This window comes from Callospermophilus lateralis, chromosome 1 (assembly GCF_048772815.1).
Source record: "Callospermophilus lateralis isolate mCalLat2 chromosome 1, mCalLat2.hap1, whole genome shotgun sequence".
Classification (NCBI taxonomy): domain Eukaryota; kingdom Metazoa; phylum Chordata; class Mammalia; order Rodentia; family Sciuridae; genus Callospermophilus; species Callospermophilus lateralis.
Window position 1 is genome coordinate 218,234,454 of NC_135305.1, and position 18,143 is coordinate 218,252,596.

The window sequence follows — 18,143 nt, forward strand, 5'->3', positions numbered from 1 at the left end:
GTTATCCCTTACTCTGTATTCATTTGAATTCAGGTATTCACTAGGAAGCTGCTCATGCTGGAGATTCAATAGTTCTCAGTAGTGCAACACCCAGTCCTGCTCAATCTTTCACTGTTGCTCTCTCCATCATTCAGCCCTCTCTGTACATCCTGTTTGGAGACATTGAACTGAGCAAAGTTAGAATTCCAGGAGTAAAAGAGAGAAGTTCATGATCACAGTAAAATATAGCCTACTGCTGAGGGGGAAATTGGGGAAAAAGTAATGACTTTCCAATTAAGAAAAAATAATCTTCATAAAAATTTATAAGAGCCAGTTCAATTTACCTTGCTTTTTTTCTAAGAAGTTGAGACAAATTTCTTTGGCTTATTCCATCTAAGATCTTAACTGCAAGTAAATACCAGGTATACATTTAAAATCTTTCCAGTTTGGGGAGAAAGAATAATATCAAGACCCAATATTAGGTTTCCTTTGAGATTGACAGGGCTGTTTTCAAGCATGGAGGAGCATGTGGTGAGCTCAAGGAGGTTCTGGAGAGGGCCCAAGAGCATGATCTGTGCTAAAGGATCATCAGTCTCCCCTACTGTGACCTCTCCTATGACCATGGCTGTTCCTCTATAGTGCATGCAGCAGGACCCCCACTGCTCTCCCTGTGGTCTCCAGGAATCCCACAGGAATAGCACAGAGGACAAGGCTCTCTTTCTGCAGTGCCAGGGAAGAGCAATGATTGGTTGGCTTGCTGATGGGACAGCCTGCCTGGGTTCTCCTGTGATGCCCTGTGTCCATGGTCAGACAGCCCAGTGCAAACAAGGCTACAGTCTTTCCCACCTAACAAAAGAGAATAAATTACATAGCATAATATTCTTCTTTGTTTTCATTAAAGTGAAAAAAAAATAGGGCATGCATAACTAAAGCAGGATGAAGGTCATGTGAAGGGCCTAGACCACATGGCTCAGCACCTGCATCTCGAAAGCCCTGAACCCCTGTTCATGATGCTCTGGATTCTGTCATCCTCATCATCATCCTTATCACCACCACCATCGTCCTTTCATAGATCTCAGGAAACACTTTGAAGACCCATTTTGCTGTTGTAGGTGAGATTTCTATGGGAAATAGAACCAGTGTGGGTGGGGAGCACATTTAAAAAACATATATGTTAGCCCAGCAAAAATTTAAAAAAAATCCACAAACGCCACACATGAAACTTGTCATTCTGAGATCTTCCCATCCAGATACTCAAACTGAAATGTTTGTCCTTGTGATACAGAAACATTGCTTTCAATCTTCTTTCCTGTATCCCAAGGCTCCCTCCTCACTTACTGGGTTATGCTGCTTCTCTGCTGGCTCATGACAAAGAAGTGCACATGCCAAGACCCACCCATACCTGGTGCCCAACAAAGGCTCAGACTGTGCCCAGCATTCCCAGGAATAAGCTGTCAGCTGGGAGCTTCCCAATGTAGAACCACAGCAGGAGACTCAACAATGCAGCTCACTGAACAGGAACCATCCACTGAATGGCTGCAGGCACAGGCTGACTGTGGACTAATATAGGACCTTGGAAGCTCAATGCACAGAGCTCACAATTAGACTAATTGGTCCATGCAATGCCCATCTCTAAGGACTTCCCAATGTTAATGCAGGAAGATAAAGTAAAGAAAATGAAGGTGCACCTAAGATTTGGACACTAGCTTAATTACCAGGAAATTCAGGGACTCCATTTGCTTCTTTCACTTCTGTTTTTTAATGATGCATCAGTTTTTAAGATCCATTCTTATTAGGTTAAAATATAAATAACAAAAATTGCTCTTTGAACCACAATAGTAGTGATATTTATTTGGTCATTAAGTGTTTTTCAAATTAAACATTCATTAATTAAAGAAATAGTGGGTCTACTGCTCCAAATGATTGTCAAAGAACTCCGCACGCAGCATTGGAATAATGTGGAACTCTAAGATGTGCCTCAGACCAGGATCTAACAGCCTCCTGTCTGTTGCCTTGGTTTCTACTTTTTTCCTTAGGTTCATAGGTATTCCCGCCATTGTTGTTGAGTAAATGAAGGCTGTAGAAGCTGTGAAGAGGAATAAGGTCCTCATGTTTCCTTTATCCAGACACAGACAAGAGCTGCTCCATCTAGTCTCTGGCTCTGTGGGGCGTTCCTGAGTAGGAGGGAGGTAGAGACAGAAGAGCACTAGAGTGTTGGAACCCCACTGAGCAAGGCCAGAACCTGTGCACACAGCAGGGGTCTATTCAATGTTAAATAACAACATTTTAAATTTTATCTCTCTGTGTCTCACATGGTACAAGCTCTGGGGAATCAGAAATGCAAGGGAGGTGATCATTCTACCCAAAGGTACATCACATGCCTACATAAGGGGAGTATGGAAATGCAACATTACAGAAATATGACGACAATAGCTTCAGGTCACAGGATATTCCAGTCAAATACTATGACCTGAAGTTAGCCTTTCCATATTAATAATAACTATCTACCTTTTCCCCATATTTTATGTCTTCATCACATATCCCTCACAAAGGGAGCAAACACTTTATGTTTAATCTAGATTGAGTGACATTGTATCACCTAGAAATTACCTTGAATGACATTTACTAATTATCTGAGACACTAATGATGGGGAGGCTGATTACCATAATATAGGAGGATGTGGTAGCTGCAAGGATATCCTGGAGAGGGAGGTCTGTTGTCATCCTTGTGTCCTGCACAAGGAGGGATCAGATAAACACAGGGAGGTGTGAGCCCACCAGAAATGAAAAGTCTGAAATATATTTAGAAATAAAGAAAAAAGACACAGAAAATATAGGTTCACAGCTGGGGTCTGGTGGGTGGATGGGATCTCTAACAAAGAGAGAAAGCCCACCAAACTTTATTTTATAGGGAAACACATAGAGAGACTTCATTGTTAGGAAGCCTTCTTTAAGATAAGCCAGAGGCCAGAGGGTGTGGGAAATTGGCCTGCTCAAGGCCTTATCACTTGCACAGTAATTCTTCCTTCTGCAGGCAGCTGGGCCTCAAGGCTGTTTAGGTGCACTGGAATCTCTTCTACCCAAGGCTAGTGGGTGTCTAAGTTCAAAGCTATGGAACTCATAAATTCCATGCCAGGCAAGGAATTGGCCCCATTAACAGTGGGCACCTAAAAATGGGCTTGTTCTTCTACACCTTCCCATGGAAAGATGCCCAGATGCAGCAGTCAAGCTTTCCAAGGTTATGGAGTTCAAAGCAATTATTTATTTGCTGCTCCCAACAGTCCGTGCTGAATTATTTGTGCCCATGTGACCTGAGATCTCTGGCTCAACTCAGATATTCTTCCTAAATTGCTGCACCTGATGCCACTGACTGCTCTGTCCTGGGACCTTGTAGACCAGAAATTCCAAGCAGAAGTGCACAGGAAAAGAGTCCCATCCTGGAGCGACAGGGGCACCTATGAAGTGGACAACCTGGCACCAGCACTGGCCTAACAAGACTCCATGTGACTAAAATCTACAGTGAATTCAAACATAGCCTCAATTATTCAACCTAAAAACCTAGCACAATTACATAAACACCTGTGCTGCTGTCAGTTCTCTAAAATGAAATAACCTATACCTGGGGAAAACCTTGCACAGGAATTTAAACCATCCCTACAAATAAGGCAGAATTCACAATCTGGCATTCAAAATTGTCTCAGTAAAGCCTCATAATGTTTGGATGCTCTCCTCATCCTCATCCTCATCTTCATCCTCAATCTCACCTTTAGACCTTCTGGAGTGTCGAGGACAGTTTAAAAGAACACACATTCTCCTCTTGTGGATGACAGTGTATGGAAAGAAGTGTCAGTGTGGGAGTAAGGCAGGACTTTCCATGAGCTTCCTGTTGAGCTCACCACAACCAAGCATATGAACTCAATATCATAACTGATCATCTGCACCTCATTCTCCCATCTGGGTACACAAACTGCATGCTCCTCCTCATGGTGAAGAGATAATGCTAGGCAATGTCCTTCCTCCATCCTTCTCCTCCCACAGCAGTTATAGATTCACCCTGGGCTTTCCTGACTTAGGACTAAAGAGAGAAGCTCCAAATCTCCAAATACCTGGTGCCCAGTGGCCCCACTTCAGCCTCGAGGTATCAACCCAGGCTCAGCTAGGAGCTCCTTTTACAGACACCCACAGCAGGAGGAGAGGCAGGAATGCAGCCCACTGGACTGGGGTCCTCAGGCTGAAGGCCTGGAGGCACAGGCTGATGGTTAACTATTATGGGACCTTGGAGAAGCAGTGCATAGTTCTTTTAAATTACCAAGTATATGAAGCACATCAACAACTCTAAGAGCTTCCAAATATTAATGATGAAGAAGAGGAGGAGAAAATGAACATGAATGAGTATTTATCATTCATATCTACTAATGAAGAGGCTGTTCTATAATATTAACTTAAATTTTAAAACATTTTAGCTTTTTAATTACTATTATTCCAGTAAAATTAAGTTAAAAAATGATAATTTCCATCATTCCCAAGTATATTGATCAACAGCAGCACTAATCACATCAGTATTTCTATGAAATATTCATCATCATTTCCAAAATCTTTCATTTTTCCAAAGTGATACTTTATTCCCACATAAAGAATTCCCAAATATTTCTTCCCAACACTGGCTACACCCATTGCACTAAAAACCCATTATTATTAAAATCCTTATAATTACTGAATATGCAGATTAATAGAACTGGAGGTTTAGCTTTGCAGAACTTTTGCAATTTATATTGCAACTGGACTCTAAAGTTGCTGAGATCAGAGTGACCTGCTGTACAGCCTCCACAGGACACTTTTAATGTCCCTGTTCCTCAGACTGTAGATGAAGGGGTTCAGCATGGGGGTGACCACAGTGTACATCAAAGAAGCCACCACATCATTTCTGGGAGAATGTGATGCAACTGATCCAAGGTACAATGCGGAGGCTGTCCCTAAAAATAAGCAAACAACTGCCAGGTGAGACCCACAGGTGGAGAAGGCTTTGTACTTCCCACCTAAGGAGGGGATCCTCAGAATGGAGGAAATAATTTTGTAGTAAGAGAAAAGGATCCCTGAGATGGGAAAAAGGCCATAGAAGGCTCCCAGAAAATACTTGACAATGTTATTAGAGAAGGTGTTGGAACAGGAGAGATTCAGGAGTTGAGAAGGGTCACAGAAGAAATTAGAAATTTCCACATCCTTGAAGCTGGTAATATTTAAGGTCATGAAACTGTGCAGCTGGGAGTCCAAAAGACTCAGCAAAAATGACACCAAAGTTAAGAAGCCACAATGGTGAGGGCTCATAATGACCAAATAATGCAGAGGATGACAGATGGCCACAAACCTGTCATAAGCCATCACAGTCAGAAGCAGGTCATCCATGCATCCAAAAAAGATAAAAAAGGACATCTGTGTCAGGCAGCCTACATAGGAGATGGCTCTGCTGTCAGTTCGGATGTTCATGATCATCTTTGGGACTGTGGTGGAGGAGAAACCAATGTCAGCCAAGGACAGGTTGAAGAGGAAGAAGTACATGGGGGTGTGGAGGTGGGGGTCAGAGCTGACAGCCAGGATGATGAGCAGGTTCCCAAGCACTGTGACCAGGTACATGCACAGGAACAGTCCAAAGAGGATGGGCTGCAGGTCTGGGTCCTCTGAGAGGCCCAGGAGATGGAATTCTGATATGCCCGTTACATTTTGTGTTTCTAGACACCTTTCAGAAAGGCAAAGAGTGTAAACAACAACAACAACAAAACATTATTAGTCCCTCCTCACTCTGTCCATTTGAATTCAGGTATTTACTAGGAAGCTGCTCACACTAGAGATCCACACGCCCTCAGCATAGTTCTCAGTAGTAAAACACACAGTCTTGCATACTCTCACTGTAGCTCTCTCTGTCATTCACTCCTCTTTCCACACCCTGTTTGGAGACATTGAACTGAACAAAGTTAAAAACCCAGGAGCAAAGGCAAGAAGTTCGTGATAATAAAATATAGTCTACTGTTTAAGAAAAAAGTGGGGGAGAAGTAATAATTTTCCTATGAAGAATAAATAATCTTCATAAAAGTTACTGAAAAACCAGTTTGATTTACCTTGTTTTCTTCTAAGAAGTTGTGACAAATTTTTTTCACCCCTCTTTTCTTCCTATTTGTAGACATTGAACTGAGTAATGATAGAAACTCAGGTCTAGAAAGAAGATGTTCATGATCACAGTAAAATATAGTCTACTGTATGAGGGAAAACAGAGAATAAATAATGGCTTTCCTATTAAGAAAAAAACTATCTTTATAAAAATTAATTAAGAACCAGTCCAATTTACCTTTTTTTTTAATTCTAAGTACTGAGATAATATTGTTGACTTATTCCTTCTAAGACATCATCTGAACTCCAATCTCTGATAAATAAACTGAGGGTGATGAGTCACAGAAAGAATGGTTATAAGACCATCAAAGAGTTCTATTATTCTTTGGCTTCCTCATTTCCCTCTTCTGTGGATTTAAGTTTACTGTTCAAAGATTAAATAATATAAAATAAGTAGCCTTGTCTTTGGAAAAGTTCAAATATCAATAAATATGGTTGAGTTAAATGCATATAATCAATAGTAACACTGACCACGACTGTGGCACAATTAGATGATATTGAAAAAATAAGTGATAAGAAACACTTTGAATACTTTAAGCTTATGCAGTTTTATTTGTATCAAACCATATAATATGATTAACATGTTTGCTGTATCAAATGGCTCCTCACTCTTTTTCTTTTTCTTGATTCTGTATACCATCTGGCTTACGAAAACCGCTTCATGGTTTTGTTATCTCAACCCAAAAGTTTCATAGTTCAGGACTATCTCACAAGGACAGCCCCAAAGCTCAGGTCTCATTTCCAACCACCTCATTTCCACTTTATGGACAGCCTGGTCATTTCAGAAACATGGATTCCAATTCTCTCACTTAAGCCAATCGTGGGTTCATTACTTTTCAGTTCTCACTGTGATTGAATTGGATAACAGCAAAAAGAACAGTACAGGAAATAATGTAGACCCTTCTGACCCAAAGAGCACCTAGTACCTATTTATTCCTTACCACAGTTGCATCAATGGGAAATCAATTCAGATGACAATTCTGAATCCAGACACTAGTGACCTGACCTACTTCACAGAGGACTAACAGAATCTGAGACCCATTGACAACATGTTTTTCTTTTCTTTCCCACCCAACAAAGGTTTCTACTTATGTCGTGAGGTCTTAACTACATCTTGGGTATACATTTAAAGACTTTCCAGGTTTGTGAGAATAATATCAAGACTCAATATTATGTTTTCCTTTAAGAGGACACTTTTCAAGCATGGAGGGGCATGTGGTGAGCTCATGGAGGTTCTGGAGGGGCCTAAGCACAATCTGTGCTGAGTGATCATCAGCCTCCCCTACTGTGACCTCTCCTGTGACCTGTGGCTGTTCCTCCATAGTGCATGGAGCAGGCACCCCCACTGTTCTCCCCTGTGATCCCCAGAAATCCCACAAGGAAGAGCACAGAGGACAAGGCTCTCTTTCTCCAGTGACAGGGAAGAGGAAGGGCTGTTTGGCTTGTTGATGGGACAGCCTGCCTGGATTCTCCTGTGATGCCCTGTGTCCATGGTCAGACAGCCCAGTGCACACAAGGCTTCGCTCTTTCCTACTTGATAAACAAGAGGAAGTTGCATAAACATAATGTTCTTCATTGATTACTGTAAAGGAATAATAAATTGGGCATGCGTAACTGGAGCAGGGTGATATACATGAAATGAAACAGATTGCATAGACCATGTTGCTCAGCACCTGAGCCTGGGAAGCCCTGCACCTCCGATCAAGATGCTCTAGCTTCTCTCATCCTCCTCCTCATCCTACCGCCACCACCATAGTTCTTTTGTAGACCTTTGGGAACCCTTTTGAAGAACCCACTTTCTGCTGTTGTGGGTGAGATTTCTATGGGAAATAGAACCAGTGGGAGGGGGATACAAATCATATCTTACCTAAAATAAAATCATAAGCTTCACAAGCAACAGACATGAAAATTGACACAGTGGAATTTGCCTATCTGGATACTCAAAGTGATGTTTGTCCTTGTGATACAGAAACAATAGCTTCTTTCTGTATCCCAAGGCTCCCTGTGCACTTACTGGGTTGTGCTGGTTCTCTGCTGGCTCATGACAAAGAAGTGCACATGCTGGGCTGGGGTTGTAGCTCAGTGGTATAGTGCCTGCCTCGCAGGTGTGAGGCACTGGGTTCCATTCTCAGCACCACATAAAAATAAATAAATAAAGATATTGTGTCCATCTACAACTAAAAAATATTTTAAAAAAAGAAGTGCACATGCCAAGACCCACCCATACCTGGTGCCCAACAAAGACTCAGACTCTGTGCCCAGCATTCCCATGAATATGCTGTCAGCTGGGAGCTTCCCAATGTAGAACCACAGCAGGGGACACAGCCTTGCAACTCACTGGTCAGGAACCATCCACTGAAGGGCTGCAGGCACAGGCTGACTGTGGACTAATATAGGACCTTGGAAGCTCAATGCACAGAGCTCACAATTAGACTAATTGGTCCATGTTATGCCATCTCTAAGGACGTCCCAATATTAATGCAGGAAAATGAAGAAAAGAAAATGAAGATCACTTAAGATTTGGACCCTGGCCATAATTGGGAAGAACCTTGTGTACTCAATTACTTCTTTCACTTCTGAGTTTTTAATAGCTACACCAGCTTTTAAGATCCATTCTTATTAGGTTAAAATATAAATCACAAGACATTACTACTTGAACCATCTGAAGTATACATTTTAATGATATTTATTTGGTCTTTAATTTTTTTTAATTAAGCATTCACTCATTAAAAAATAGTGGGTGCACTGTTCAGAATAATTGTCAAAGGATTCTACTGTCATATTGGAATAATGTGAAAGTACAATGTGTCTCAGGCAAAGCTCTAAGGGTCTCCTGTCACTTAACTCTGTTTCTACTTTCTTCTCCTAGGCTCATGGACATTCCTGCCATTGTTTGTGAGTAATTGAAGGTTGTAGATGCTGCTAAGGGAAGTATGGGGTTCTGGTGTCCATGACACAGACCCAAACAGGAGATGCTCAGTCTAGTCTCTGGTGCTGTGGGACATTCCTGAGCAGGAGGAAGGTACAGACAGGAGAGCCCCAGGGGGTTGAAACCCCACTGAGCAAGGAAGGCCAGGACCTGTGCATACAGCTAGTGTTCAACACATTTTTATTTTTTATCTCCTCTGTGCCTAACATGGTACAAGCTCTGGAGAAACAGAAATAAATGTTAGATGGTCGTTGCATTCAAATATACATCATATATTTAAATAAGGATATATAAAGATGCAAAATTATAGAAATATGAAAACAGTAACTTGAGTTCAAAAACATTTCAGTTGAATAGTTGCAAGTTTAGATTTTCCATATTAATTATAACCATCTGACTTTGGTCTATAATTTATACCTGCATCACATCTTCATCACACTGATGGTTTGTTTTGTAGTTTGATGTTGTTCTGATTAGTTACACCTGATAGTAGAATGCATTTGACACATTACACTGTATCAATCAGAAACCAGGTCCAGTGATTTCAAGGACAGTAACAACCTGCCTTTGTTGAAGAAAGAGGAGTTCACCCAACAACAGTAAAAATTACCCTGTGAATTCCTGGATGTGATGCACTAATCTTTTTCACTGTTTTCCAACCATCAGAATATTTTAAGCTGAATCCAGAGGTCTTAGCTACAGGCACCTCTCTGGTTATCCTAGCTCTTTCAAGATTCCTAAAGAGTAATGACCTGCTTATCTCCTATTGAGATAAGAGGACTATTTACCAGAATGCAAGAGCTTGAGGCAGCTTCACGGGTCTGTTGGAGTGGGGGAAAAGGGAGGTATATGGTGGATTACTTGACCCACTTGACCATAGACCTTTGTCCCCTCTCAGTCATTCTTACTGAACTGGTGCAACTGATTCTACTCAGTGCTTTGTCCTAGGATCTACCAGAAATCTGAAAGGGAAGTACAGAGGAAAGGGGTCCCATCCTGCAAACACACAAAAGTGAAGCCCAGTGTTGATTGTAGAGGGGACAACTTGCCAGCACTTTCCTGCTCAGATGCCATGTGAGTCAAACCCTCAGTGCATTTCACACATGCCTTGTTATCCTTGCACAGTTACTAAAAACTCCGATCCTCTCTATTCTGTCAAATAAAATATCATGGCACTTATACCTTGGTGAAGATTTTGCAGATGAATGAAATAATCGACAAATAGTTCACAGTTCAGTGCCTGGCACTCAGGGATCTCTCATGGAAGGATCATATATTTGTGTGCTATCCTCATCCAGGTCCACCTCCTCCTCCTCACCTACATAGACATCTCTCAGTGCTGAGGACAGTGTGAAGAGCACTTTCCCTCCATGTGGATGACAGTGTGTGGTAAGAAGGACCAGTGTGAGAGGAAAGGAAAACTGTAGTGACATTGCCGCCATGCTGACCACCACCGTGGATGTCACACACGTGCCTCGACGCTCAGTCCCCATGACTGACACTGTGCAGTGCTCTCCCCTCTGGGCAGCCACACTGCATGTTGGTCCTTCCTCCATCCTCACCTCCCTCAGCAGTTACCTATTTACACTGGCTCAGGTGCTTGTGACTAAGGAGAGTGGATTCCACATGGCTGGTACTCAGTCACCTCCCACCTCATCTTTAGGGCTGACTCTGTGCACACGCAGGTAGGGGCTTCCTAATAGACACAACTAGGATGAGAAGAAACACAGGATGGAGCCATCAATCTGAAATGCTGGAGGCACAGGCTGCCCATTGACTATGGTGTGACCTTGGAGGCTCAGTGCATACAACTTCTGACTGGCCAAGAGGTGAGAATATTACAGTCTCCAAGATGTCCTAATAATGATTTGGTAGGAAGAAGGGTAAATAATGAACATCAGCTAATGTCATTTAAGCATTTTTTTAAATTGAAAAAGAAGTCCATTTGTACTATTGATTTCTTTAATTGTGTTTTAAACATAGTGGTTTATAAGGTCCACTTTCATTATGGAAATTTTAAGTTACAAATACTTGCAATCATTAATTACCATTGTCAATTGCATATCTCAGGGGCATTAAATATTGACAGAGTTGTGAAACAGTCACTACCAACTATCTCTAATATTTTTTATCTCACCAAACTAAAAATTTGTTCCCAATGTGAAAACATCCTAACATTCTTTCCCAGCATGAGTTCCAACCATTCCACTATAAAACTTGGTGAGAAATTAGACCCAGGGGCATACTGACAGAACCATGTATTTAGATTTTCTGCATTTTCCAACACTTATTGCAACTAGACACCACAAGGGGTGAGATTAGACCGTCCTGCTTGTAGCCTTCTCAGGGCCCTTTTAATGTCCCTGTTCCTCAGGCTGTAGATGAAAGGATTCAGCATGGGGGTGACCACAGTGTACATCATTGAGGCCACTGCACCATTTCTGGGAGAATGTGACACAGCTGATCCAAGGTACACCCCTGAGGCTGTTCCAAAAAATAAGCAAACAACTGCCAGGTGAGAGCCACAGGTGGAGAAGGCTTTATACTTCCCACCTGAGGATGGGATCCTCAGGATGGAGGAAATAATTTTGTAGTAAGAGAAAAGGATCCCTGAGATGGGGAAAAGGCTATATATGGCAGCAAGTAAATATTTCACAATGTTATCAGAGAAGGTGTTCAAGCAGGAAAGATTCAGAAGTTGAGAAGGGTCACAGAAGAAACTAGAAATTTCCACATCCTTGAAGCTAGTAATTTTTAAAATCATCAAACTGTGCAGCTGGGAGTCCAAAAGACTCAGCAAGAAAGACACCAAAACTAAGAAGCCACAGAGGCGAGGGCTCATAATAACTGAATACTGCAGAGGGTGACAGATGGCCACAAACCGGTCATAGGCCATCACAGTCAGAAGCATGTCATCCATACAGACAAAAATGGCAAAAAGAGACATCTGAGTCAGGCAGCCCACGTAGGAGATGACTCTGCTCTGAGTCTGGATGTTCACCAGCATCTTTGGGACTGTGGTGGAGATGAAACCGATGTCAGCCAAGGACAGGTTGGAGAGGAAGAAGTACATGGGGGTGTGGAGGTGGGGGTCAGAGCTGACAGCCAGGATGATGAGCAGGTTCCCAAGCACTGTGACCAGGTACATGGACAGGAACAGTCCAAAGAGGATGGGCTGCAGGTCTGGGTCCTCTGAGAGGCTCAGGAGTTGGAATTCAGAGACACCTGTTAGATTTTGTGTGTCTATTTTGCTTGGACACCTTTTGAAAAAGCAATGAGGGTGAGAAAAGGAAAATAACAAAATAAGCACCCGTCACTCTGTATACTTGAGATTCAGGCAGGCACAAGGAAGGTGCTCACACTTAGGTCTGTGCACCTTCAATAATAATGCTCAGTAGTGAAACACCCAGCCTCTGCACCCTCTTTCATTTCCCTTTATCCCTCATCCAACCCTCTCTCCATACTCACCTTAGAGATATTGAACTGAGCAATGTTTGAAATCCAGGAGCCGAGGATAGAAATTCATGATCACAATAAAATATGTCTTATTGTTTAAGGAAAAAATAGTTAATAAGGAATGACCTTCCTTTAAGGGAAATTAAGAAGCAGTTTGATACCTTATTTTATTTTTAGGCCTTTGGACAAAGCTCTTTGACAAGATTTTTACAATTGTGCAAGGACTTATTTTCCTGAATACTAGAGCAAGAGTGAGGGATCCTGACCTGAGAGCAGCATGTGCCCTTTTACTGCAAGGGGTCTCATCATTCTTTCCACTTATCATTTGCCTCCTGTGTGGATTTGTATTTTTTTTCTCTAAAAATGATAGAATATAAAATAAACATCCTTGTCATTGTAAACTTAAAATTTGAATAAATATGAATGATTCAGTGCACAATATCAATAGTAGCACTGACCACAAATGTGGCAATAGTGTGCCCTGTACAAGTCATAAAAATCATAAGCTGTAAGAAGTTGTTTAGTTGTTTTTTTTCATTTCTGTGACCAAAAGACCTGACAAAAACAATTTAGAGGAGGAAAAGTTTATTTGAGGCTCATGGTCTTAGTACATCGATGGCCTAGTCCATTCCCTAGTTCTGCCTGAGGTGAGGCAGAACATAATGGCAGAAGTGTGTACAGCTGGAATAGGTCACCCAGAAAGTGGAGAGAGTGTTTTCTCAGCAAGAACAAAATAGAAACTCCAAAGGCATGCCCCCAGGGACCCACCTCCTCCAGCCACACTCTATCTGCCTTCAGTCACCACCCAGTTAATTCCTATCAGGGAATTAATATACTAATTAGGTGAAGCCTCATATAACTCAAACATTTTCTTGCATTGTCTTACACATGAGCTCTTGGAGTACACATGATGTAACATCAACTCCTCTGAAGAGTTAAATTTTCTGAAGGCTTATTTGAATCAACCCATATAATATCAATAAAATAACTGCTGTGTAAAATGGCTCTTCACTCTTTTTCTTTTCTTTGACTCTCTACTCCATCTGGCCTGCTAAAACTGCTTCATGGATTTGTGATCTCAAAACATCAAGTTTATTGTTTTAAGATTTAACCCCAAAGAAAGCCCCAAAGCTCAGCCTTTCATGCAACCACTTTATTTCCTCTTCATGGACTGTCTGTTCATTTCTGATATGTGGCTTGCAATTTCTTTATTTCAGCCACATGAGGGAAACTGGTTCATTCATTGTAAGTTCTCAATGTAATTAAATTGGAAAACAATGAAAAAATGATAATAAACAGTCAAGGAAATAGTAAATACTCCTGGGAATTTCCAAATTGTAAATAATTACCTACCTTTTATACTTGTTTGAAAATTTATTTTTAAATCTTTCCAATTGCATACCTAGTGCTTATGTCTCATTTGTTAATATACGCACTTTTGGATATTTTAGATAATCCAGATTCCACAATGTCAGACCAACACCAATTTAATCAGCATATCTGCATGTGAAGTCTTCAGTTGTCCTTACACCAGAATTGGAATTTACTGAATAACAACCTCCTGGCTTTTAGAACATGCTCTTTGAATGTTGGAAATTATAATAGTCAATAATACTCATGACCTCTGTTAAAGCCCACAAATTCAATAATACTTGACTCAGGACTAACATTGGATAGAGACTGAATCATTACCTACAAAACATGAGGCTTAGTATCTCTGCCTGATTCCATTCTCTTGCAAACCTGTCTCCAAACACATCTTATGTCATGAAGTGCGAATGTATAATTTCTGTTGGTGTTTCCATGTCAGTATTATCTATCATAGAGTTTCCTTTACAAAATTGCCTTAAAAGTATCCAAAGCTCATTTAAGTAGTCTGCAACACCATACTTATTGCCCCTGCAATGTACTAGGTTACATTAATTCCATCTGTGAAGTACATTCCTCTTCTTCAAAGTCTATCTGATGCAAAGTGTTACCTGAAGAAAGGACACCATTTAATGGGAAAGTTTATTAATATGTCAAACATTTCAAAATGCTTTTGCCTCTCACCAGGTCACACAAGTAAGAGTGCCTGTGTAATATGTTGGCCAGGAATAGTTGAATGGTTTCCAATGTACAAATATACTATTAATGACCAACATTTCTGTCACTATGAGGACAGTCAATATCACCTACATCTTCTCAATCTTAATATATATGATGAATTTGAGGCTAAACACTAACTAGTAATATTTTGTCCTTCAAGACTCCAGAAGAAATTTCATCTTGTATAGGGAATACTATTTTCTCTGGCTGCAGCAGAAGAGCTGGTGCCTGGGCTGGAGTCAGGAAGGCAGCATTTCTGACCCACACCCCACCTGCCAGTGTGTGCACAGTGTGCGAATCTCTCCTCCTCTCCCTGCTCACGGCTTAAGGGAAACACAGATTATAACACCATCTCCAAAACATGTGCAGCATCAAAGAGAAATTTGAAACCCAATAAATATTGGGTCACTCAATAAGAATTGTGATTTAATATAAGATTCCATTCTTACAGAAGAAATCCACGGTCAAGGGCACTGGAGGCTGGAAGGAGGTGAAACTCTGTGCCTCAGTGGAAGGCTGCAGCATTAAGTGCCCCTTCAGCTCTGCCTCATTGCCTCTCTTGAAACCCATGAAAATCTCCACCATGATGTCTCAAAATTTGTCTACTGTGGATAGTATTAAATAAAAACAATATGTGGATGCTAATTCACTAAGGCAGGGGGCACAAGGGAAGAAAAGTGTTACCTTAGAGTAGGCAGAGGGAAGGGATGTGGGGATAGGAAAGACAGTGCAATGAAGCAGACATTATTACTGAGTGTATATTGTGACTGCATGACCAATGTGATTCTGCAACATGTACACTCAGAAAACTCAGAAATTATATCCCATCTATGTATGATATATCAAAGTGCAGAAATGCATTCTACAGTCATATGTAACTAATTAAAACAAATTTTAAAATCTTTAAAAAATAAGAAAAAAAAAACAGGTCTCTATGTCCAAAGCATGGACATATAAAGACACTGGTTTAATTTGTCTCTACTCCCACGGACAATTCTAATAGGAGGGTCAGAAATAAATCTCCCATTCAGAAATAGGAAAACTGTCACTCCAGGTCACAGGATGTATGAGTTGAGTGGCATGCAGATTAACCTAGTCATTACTAACAGCAATAATAATATCCAGGTTTTATTCTTCCCAAAATGTATTTATACATGCCATATTTTTCACATAAGAGCAACAGTATCTACTTAATTCTAACTCGCTGCAGTTGCATCAACTAGAAATCATCTCAAGAGGACAAGGTTGAATTGAGAGACACTAGTAACACTAGTGACCTCTTTTTACACTGACACTGACACATTAAATATTTTTATTCATTTCCAGCAAACAGTTTTCAGCATAGGTCTACAGTTCTTAACCACGGGTCTATTACAAAAATGTTTCCAGCTGCATGAGCAGGGATGAAAACAAGACCTGAACTTAGGTCTGCTTTGAGATTCATTGGGCTGTTTTCCAGCATGGAGGGGCATGTGGTGAGCTCATGGAGGTTCTGGAGGGGGCCCAAGAGTGGATCTGTGCTGAATGATCATCAACCTCCCTACTGTGACCTCTCCAGTGACCTGTGGCTGTTCTTCCATAGTTCATACAACAGGTGCCCCCCATTGCTCTGCCCTGTGATCCCCAGGAATCCCACAAGGAAGAGCACAGAGGACAAAGCTCTCTTTCTGCAGTGACAGGGAAGAGGAATGGCTGTTTGGCTTGCTAATGGAACAGCCTTCCAGGATCCTCATGTGGTACCCTGTGTCCATGGTCAGACAGCCCAATGCAAACAAGGCTGCGCTCTTTCATACTAACAAAGGAGTATAAGTTACACAAGCAAAACACATTTCTTCATTTTCTATACAATGATAATAATAATATGGACACTTATAACTAAAGTGAGATGGTGCGCATGAAATGAAACAATTGATACAGAGCACATTGTTCAGCCCTGAGCCTGGGAAGCCCTGCACCTCAGTTCATGGTGCTCTGGCTTTTGTCCTCCTCCTCCTCATCTTCATCATCACCACCCTAGCCCTTCATAGAGCTTAGGAAACACTTTTGAGGACCCATTTTGTCTGGTTGTGGGTGAGATTTCTGTGTGAATTAGAACCAGTGTGGGTGGAGAGCACATTTTGAATAAGATTTCTCATCTCCCCACCTGAAACAAAAGCATGAACCCCACAACCCTAAATTGAACATGCACGCTGGTGTCCTCCCACCTGGCTACTCTGTGGTGTTTGCCCCTGTGCTGAGGTAACACTACTTCCCCAGTCCTTCCCACATCCAAGGCCCCCTCTGCACTTACTGGGTCATGCTGCTTCCCTGCAGGGTCATGACCAAGAAGTGCTGATCCTGAGACCCTACCAAGTGTGGAGCCCAGGAAAGGAGCAACTCTGTCCACAGGAAGAGATCATGTGCTCAGGAGCTTCCTGATGCAGACACCCAGGAGGAGAGACAGCTACACATGTCACTGAACAATGCCATCAACTGAAGGACTGCAAGCACAGGCTGAATGAGGACTATTATATGACCTTGGAAGATCAATACAGAGATTATAATTAGACTAATTGGTCCATGATATCTCAATCTCCAAGGACTTCCCATCGTTAATGGGGAAGACAAAGAGAATCCACTTCCACATGAATTTTAAACCTCAAAACTAATGATGAGCTCAGCTGTGTGTTCGATTTACTACTTTCATTTCTATAATTTTAAAGGTACATATGTTTTCAAGGCCCATTCTTTTTTAATTTTAATTTTTTATTTGTTTTAATTAGTTACCCATGACGTATACAAGGTCCATTCTTATTAGGGTAGAATACAAATAGTAAAAATTGCCATGAGAACCAAACTAAGTATACCCTTCAGTGGCATTTACTTTGTCGCTACGGGGTTTTTTGTATGCTTGTTTTTAAAGTTTTGGGGGAATTGTTGATAGACCTTTATTTTATTTATTTAAATGCAGTGCTAAGAATTGAACCCAGTGCCACACTCATACTAGGCAAGTGTTCTACTGCTGAGTCAAAGCCCCAGGCCCTGTTTCTTTTCTTTTCTTTTTTTTTAATTTTAGCATTCAGTCATCAGGAAAATAGTGAATCTATTGAAGAATACAATTGTCAATGGACACTGCAGCATTGGAATTAGGTGAAACTCTAAAGTGTGTCTAAGACCAAGCTCTAAGGGTCTCCTGTTACTCCTCTTTGTAAATATTTTGTTTGTCATAGGCTTGTGAACATCTCTGCCATTGTTCATGAGCAACTGAATGATGTATATGCTATGAAGGGGAAGTATGGGGCTCATGTGTCCATGACACAGACACAAACAAGAGGTACTCAATTTTGTCACTGCCTCTGAGGGACATTCCTGAGTGGGATGAAGGTACAGAGAGAGCACCAGTGTGTTGAAACCCCACTGTGTATGGCCAGGACCGGTGCACAGAGCAGGGTATATCCTATTATACAAAATTACATATAAGAGGAAGTGAGGGGAAAGGGGAAAAAAACAAGAGAGAGAAATGAATTACAGTACATGGGGTAGAGAGAGA

General features: G+C 41.3%; 2 protein-coding genes across 2 annotated transcripts; both read right to left on the bottom strand.

Annotated features, from left to right (window-relative positions):
- Positions 1-4,779: 4,779 nt before the first annotated feature.
- Positions 4,780-6,804, bottom strand: LOC143401125 (olfactory receptor 7E24-like). Its single transcript, XM_077110308.1, has 2 exons — positions 6,791-6,804; positions 4,780-5,713 (listed from the first exon to the last, which is right to left on the bottom strand). Exons 1-2 carry the CDS (start codon positions 6,802-6,804, stop codon positions 4,780-4,782), a joined length of 948 nt encoding a protein of 315 aa, XP_076966423.1.
- Positions 6,805-11,366: 4,562 nt separating this feature from the next.
- Positions 11,367-15,184, bottom strand: LOC143401131 (olfactory receptor 7E24-like). The gene is made up of 2 exons (XM_076858187.2): positions 15,156-15,184; positions 11,367-12,330 (listed from the first exon to the last, which is right to left on the bottom strand). The coding sequence occupies exons 1-2, from the start codon at positions 15,182-15,184 to the stop codon at positions 11,367-11,369; spliced, it is 993 nt and encodes a 330-aa protein (XP_076714302.2).
- Between the last annotated feature and the right edge of the window lie 2,959 nt (positions 15,185-18,143).